Source organism: Palaemon carinicauda, chromosome 27, assembly GCF_036898095.1.
Source record: "Palaemon carinicauda isolate YSFRI2023 chromosome 27, ASM3689809v2, whole genome shotgun sequence".
Classification (NCBI taxonomy): domain Eukaryota; kingdom Metazoa; phylum Arthropoda; class Malacostraca; order Decapoda; family Palaemonidae; genus Palaemon; species Palaemon carinicauda.
Window position 1 is genome coordinate 68,825,639 of NC_090751.1, and position 6,753 is coordinate 68,832,391.

At 37.6% G+C, this 6,753-nt stretch overlaps 2 protein-coding genes across 2 annotated transcripts in view; both read right to left on the reverse strand.

The window, feature by feature from the left end:
• Positions 1-2,036, reverse strand: part of LOC137620950 (thioredoxin domain-containing protein 3 homolog) — a 6,960-nt gene extending 4,924 nt beyond the window's left edge. Inside the window, exons 1-4 of the mRNA XM_068351392.1 lie at positions 1,985-2,036; positions 1,730-1,837; positions 1,026-1,141; positions 338-429 (exon numbers count right to left, since the gene is read on the reverse strand). Coding sequence (XP_068207493.1) covers positions 338-429; positions 1,026-1,141; positions 1,730-1,837; positions 1,985-2,036 — 368 coding nt within the window. The remainder of the gene's footprint in view (positions 1-337; positions 430-1,025; positions 1,142-1,729; positions 1,838-1,984) is intronic.
• Positions 2,037-2,422: 386 nt separating this feature from the next.
• LOC137620951 (uncharacterized) lies at positions 2,423-6,384 on the reverse strand. Its single transcript, XM_068351393.1, has 7 exons — positions 6,286-6,384; positions 5,870-5,956; positions 4,156-4,265; positions 3,730-3,832; positions 3,363-3,429; positions 2,768-2,962; positions 2,423-2,508 (listed from the first exon to the last, which is right to left on the reverse strand). Exons 1-7 carry the CDS (start codon positions 6,382-6,384, stop codon positions 2,423-2,425), a joined length of 747 nt encoding a protein of 248 aa, XP_068207494.1.
• Between the last annotated feature and the right edge of the window lie 369 nt (positions 6,385-6,753).

Here is a 6,753-nt window from a genome sequence, read left to right on the forward strand (position 1 = left end):
TTTTTCCACCTGACAAAGAAACAATACAAGTAAATCTTCACAAAGATAAAAACAAAGCATACTAGAGCAAGTCACACATCTTTCCTCTGCTAAGTAAATTTGTAGAATATCATCAGGTATTCATAATAGAATGCTGAGTGTCCTCTTCCCTTTCCATCTCCAGCTTCTGCTTCTGCTTCTTGAGCTGCTGCTGTTGGTTCAGCTTCTTCAGAAATTAGACTTCTTTTCTGAATTTTCCATCAGACAAAGATTCAGTACAAGTTAATCCTCATCAAGGAACAAAGAATACTAGAGCAAGTCAAACTTCCTTCTGCTAAGTCTGTTTATAGAATATCACTTGGTATCAAGAATAGAATAAGGCTTCTCCTCCTGCTCCACCATCTCCCGCAGCGGCTGCTGCTTCTTCAGCTGCTGCTGCTGGTTCCGCTCCTTCAGAAGTCAGACTTATTTTTTCTGCATTTGTTCACCTGACAAAGAAACAGTACATGTGAATGTTCCTCTAGGGAAAAGCATACTAGAGCAAGTCAAACTTCTTTCCTCTGCTAAGTCCATTTGTAGAATATTATCAGGTATCCAGGATAGATTAATGTTGCTGATGCTTCTCCCCCATCTTCGGCTGCAGCTTATTCTGCTTCTTAGGTCACATTAGTTTTTTTTTTTTTATTGCATTTGTTCATCGAACAAAGAAACATTATAAGTGAATCTTCATCAAGGAACAAAGCATACTAGAGCAAGTCAGACTTCTTCCCTCTGCCAAGTCCATTTGTAGAAAATCACAAGGTATTCTGAATAAATGAATGCTGCTCCTCCTGCTCCACCGCTTCCTGCGTCTGCTGCTGCTTCTTCAGCCGCTGCTGCTGATTCTGCTTCTTCAGAAGTCAGACTTTTTTCCACATTTCTCCACCTAACAAAGAAACAGTGCAAGTGAATCTTTATCAGGGAACAAGGCATACTAGAGCAAGTCAGACTTCTTCCCATTGCTAAGTCCATTTGTAGAATATCATTAGGTATCCAGAATAGATTACTGCTGCTCCTCTTCCTCCTACATATCCTGCTGCTGCTGCTTCTGCTGCTTCTTCAGCTGCAGTGTCTGGTTCTGCTTCTTTAGAAGTCAGACCTGTTTTCTGATGCATTTGTCCACCTGACAAAGAAAAAGTATAAGTGAATCTTCATCAAGGAAAAAACATACTAGAGCAAGTCAGACTTCTTCCTTCTGCTAAGTCTATTTGTGGAATATTATCAGGTATCCTGAATAGATAACTGCTGCTGCTGTTCCTCCTTCATCTCCTGCTACGTCTTCTTAAAATGCTGCTGTTGATTCTGCTTCTTAAATCAGACTTGATTTTTCTGCATGTGTTCACCTGACAAAGAAACAGTATAAGTGAATCTTCATCAAGGAACAAAGCATACCAGAGTCATACTTCTTCTGCTAAATCCATTTCTAGAATATCACTAGTTATTTAGAATAGATTATTGTTACTCCTCTTCCTCCTCCATATTCTGCTGCTTCTGCTGCAGCTTCTTCAGCCGCTACTACTGATTCTGTTTCTTCAGAAGTCACTCTTTTTTTTCTGCAATTGCTCACCTGACAAAGAAATAGCACAAGTCAACCATCATCAATGATCAAAGCATATTAGAGCAAGTCAGAATTCTTCCTTCTGCTAAGTCTATTTGTGGAATATTATCAAGTATCCAGAATAGATTAATGCTGCTGCTGTTCCTCCTTCACCTGCTGGTGCTGCTGCTGCTGCTGCTGCTGCTGCTGCTGCTGCTGCTGCTGCCGCTACAGCTGATTCTGCTTCTTTGGAAGTCAGACTTTTTTTCTGCATTTGTTTACCTGACAAAGTAAGGGCACAAGTGAATCTTCATCAAGGAACAAAGCATATTAGAGCAAGTCAGACTTCTTACCTCTGCCGAATCTATTTGTAAAATATCATCAGGTATCCAGAATAGATTACTGTTGCTGCTGTTCCTACTTCATCACCTGCTGCTGCTTCTTCAGCTGCTGCTGCTGGTTCTGCGTCTTTAAAAGTCATACTTTTTATATGCAGTTGATAACCTGACAAAGAAACAGCACGAGTGATTCTTCATCAAGGAACAAAGCATACTAAAGCAAGTCAGACTTCTTCCCTCTGCTAGGTCCATTTACAGAATATCACTAGTTATCCAGAAAAGTTACTGCTGCTGCTGCTCTTCCTCCATCTCCTGCTGCTACTAATGATGCTGCTTCTTCAGCTGCTGCTGCTGGTTCTGTTTCTTCAGAAATTAGAATTCTTTTTCTATATTTTTCCACCTGACAAAAAAAAAAACAGCACTAGTGAACTAGTGAATCTTCATTAACGAACAAAGCATACTAGAGGTAGTCAGACTTCTTCCTTCTGCTAAGTCTATTTGTAGAATATTATCAGGTATCCAGAATAGATTACTGCTGGAGCTGTTCCTCCTCCATCTCCTGCTGCAGCTTCTCTAGCTGCTGCTGTGAGTCCTTTTTCTTCTGCATTTGTTCACCTGACAAAACAATCTTCATCAAGGAACAAGCATACTAAAGCAAGACAGACTTTTCCCCTCTGCTAAGTCCATCTGTAGAATATCACTAGATATCCAGAAAATATTACTGCTGCTGCTATTCCTCCTGCATCATATGCTGCTGCTACTTCAGCCGCTGCTGCTGGTTCTGATTCTTTAGAAGTCAGACTTGTTTTTTCTGCATTTGTTCACCTGGCAAAGAAATAGCACAAGTGAATCTTCATCAAAGAACAAAGCATACTAGAGCTAGTAAAAATTCTTCCCTCTGCTAAGTCCATTTGCAGAATATCACTAGATATAGAAAATATTACTGCTGCTGCTGCTCCCCCTCCATCTCCTGCTGCTGCTACTTCAGCCACTGCTGCTGCTACTTCAGTCGCTGCTGCTGGTTCGGCTTCTTCAAGAGTCAAACTTCTTTTTTTCTGCATCTGTTCACCTGGCAAAGAAATAGCACAAGCGAATCTTCATCAAGGAACAAAGCATACTAGAGCAAGTCAGACTTCTTCCATCTGCTAAGTCCATTTGTAAAATATTATCAGATATCCAGAACAGAATTAGGCTGCTCCTCCTGCTCTTCCACCTCCTGCGGCTGTTGATTCTGCTTCTTCAGAAGTCAGACGTTTTTTTTTTTTGTTTCCTTTGTCCACCTGACTAAGAAAAGGTAAAAGTGAATCTTTGTCAAGGAACAAGGCATACCAGAGCATGTCAGACTTCTTCCCTCTGGTGAGGCACTTTGTAGAATAAGACTAGCTATCCAGAATTGATTACTGCTGCCCCTCCCCTTTTTCCATCTCCTGCTGCTCCTGTTGCTTCTTTTGCTGCTGCTGCTGGTTCACCTTCTTTAGATGTCAGACCTGCATTTTCTGCATTTGTCCAACTGACAAAGAAACAGTAAAAGTGAATCTTCATAAAGGAACAAATCATACTTTGTCAAGTAAGACTTCTTCCCTCTCGTAAGTCCATTTGTAGAATATCACTAATTATCCTGAATAGATTATTTCTGCTCCTTCTTCTCCATCTCCTGCAGCTACTGCTGGTTCTGCTTCTTTAGAGGTCAAATTCATTTTTTTCTACATTTGTCCACCTGACAAATAAACAGTACAAGTTAATCTTCCTCGAGGAACAAAGCATGCAAGAGCAAGGCTATTTTTCCCTCTGGTAAGTAGATTTATAAAATATCAATAGGTATCCTAAATAGATTACTTGTGTTCCTTCATCTCCATCTCCTGCTCCTGCTGCTGTTTCTTCAACAACTGCTGCTGGTTCTGCTTCTTCAGAAGTCAGACTTTTTTCTGCATGTGTCCACCTGGCAAGGAAACAGTACAAGGGAATCTTCATTAAGGAAAAAGTCAGACTTCTCTCCTTTACTAAGTCCCTTTGTTGAATATTATGAGGTATCCGGAATAGATTACTGCTGCTGCTCCTCCTCTCCCATCGTCTGCTGCTGTTTCTTCAGTTTCTGGTTCTTCTTCTTCAGAAGTCAGACTTTTTTTTCTGCATTTGTCCACCTGATAAAGAATTAGTACAAGTGAATCTTCATCAAAGAACAATGCATACTTGAGCAAGTCAGACTTCTTCCCTCTGGTAAGTCCAATCATAGAATGACACTAGGTATACTGAATAGATTACTTCTGCTCCTTCTTCTCCATCTCTTGCTGTTGGTGCTGATACTTCAGCAGCTGCTCTCTGGTTCTGCTTCTTCCGAAATTAAACTTCTTTTTCTGCATCTTTCCACCTGCCTGACAAATAAACAGTATGAGTGATCTTCATAAAAACAAAGCATACCAAAGCAAGTCAGAGTTCTTCCCTCTGCTATGTCCATCAGTCGAATATCACTAGGTATCTAGAATAGAATACTGCTGTTCCACCTCCTCCCTCATCTCGTGCTGCCTCTTTTGCTTCTTCACCTGCTGCTTTTGGTTCTCCTTCCTCAGAAATTATACTTTTTTTTCAGTTTTTTTCTACCTGACAAAGAAACAATATAAGTGAATCTTTATCAAGGAACAAAGCATACTAGAGCAAGTCAGACTTCTTCCCTCTGCTAAGTCCATTTGCAGAATATCACTAGGTATCCACAATAGATTAATGCTGTTCCTCCAGCTTCTCTATTTCCTGCTGCTTCTTCAACTACTGCTGCTGCTGCTGCTGGTTCTGCTCCTTCAGAAGTCAGACTTGTTTTTTCTGCATTTGTTTACCTGTAAAAGAAAAAGTCTAAGTGAATCTTTGTATATATATATATATATATATATATATATATATATATATATATATATATATATATATATGTGTGTGTGTGTGTGTGTGTGTACATATACATATGTATATATATATATATATATATATATATATATATACATATACATAGACATATATATATATATATATATATATATATATATATATATATATATATATATATATACATTTATAAATATCTCCCACAATGGCATTCAGTACCAAATTCTATCTTGGGAATATATATCCACTGAAATTCTTTTATAATAATAGCTTCTGGCTGGGCAGAGATTTGAACCCCTGCGTATCCAGTCGAAACCATGCCTCTAGTGGATAAATATTCCCATGATAGAATTCGGTATTAAATGCCATTGTGGCTGATAATCATATCGATCGAAATCACGAGTGTTTGTGATATATATATATATATATATATATATATATATATATATATATATATATATATATATGTATATATATATATATGTGTGTGTGTGTGTGTGTGTGTATATATGTATATATATATATATATATATATATATATATATTTATATATACTGTATATACTGTATATATATATATACATACATATATAAATATATATTATATATATACATATATATAAATAGATAGATATAGATATATATTTACATATATATATACATATATATATATATATATATATATATATATATATATATATATATTTATATATATATAAATATATATATATATATATATATATATATATATATATATATATACTGTGTTGTCACCTATGTTGTTTATTATCCTCATGGATTTTGTAATGCGTAGATCATTCGGAGATGGTGGAGAAGAATTGGACTGGATTGGTGATAGGAATTTAGCAGACCTAGAGTATGCTAATGATTCTGTCCCTGTTAGCAGAACACCACAGGATTTGCAATTCTTGCCTACCAAAATGTATGAAATATCACACGAGGTTGGGCTCAAGATAAATAGAAGAAAGACAGATGATGAGAACGGAATATACAATGGAAGATGAAATATCATTGGAAGGAGAAAGGATTAATGAGGTAGAATATTTTTAGTATTTAAGATCTATGATCTGCAATGGTGCTGCTACTTCAGCAGCTGATGATGCTACTTCAACAACTGCTGCTGGTTCTTCTTCCTCAGAAGTCAGACTTGTTTTTTTTTGGCATTTGTCCACCTGTCAAAGAGAAAATACAATTGAATCTTTATCAAGGAACAACATATACTAGAGTAAGTCAGACTTATTCCCTTCGCTAAGTCCATTTGTAGAATATCATCAGGTAATCAGAAAGGATTACAACTGCTGCTTCTGCTCCTTATTCTCTTACTGCTACTCCGGCTTCTCCAGCAGCTGCCGCTGGTTATGCTTCTTCAGAAGTCTGACTTGTTTTTTCTGCATTTGTCCACCTTTGATCAAGGAACAAAGCATACTAGAGCAAATTAGACTTCTTCGCTCTGCTAAGTCCATTTGTAGAATATCATTAGGTATCAAGAAAAGATTATTACTGCTGTTTCTCCTCCACCATCATTTACTGCTGCAGCTGCTTCTTCAGCACCTGCTGCTGGTTCTGCTTCTTCAGATGTCAAACTTGTATTTTTGTGCATTTCTTCGCCTGTCAAAGAAACAGTACATGTGAATCTTGATCAAGGAACAAAGCATACGAGAGCAGGTCACACTTCTTGACTTTGCTAATTCAATTTATGAAATATCATTAGGTATCCAGAAAACATTAATACTATCGCTTCTCTCCTTCCGCCTCTTACTGCTGCTGCTGCTGCTGCTGGTTCTGCTTCTTCAGAAGTCAGACTTGTTTTTTTCGCATTTGTCCACCTGACAAAGAATCAGTGCAAGTGAATCTTCATCAAAGAACAAAGCTTACTAGAGCAAACTCAGACTTCTTCCCTCTGCTAAGTCTATTTGTAGAATATCATAAGGTATCCAGAATAGATTACTGCTGCTCCTCCATTTCTTGC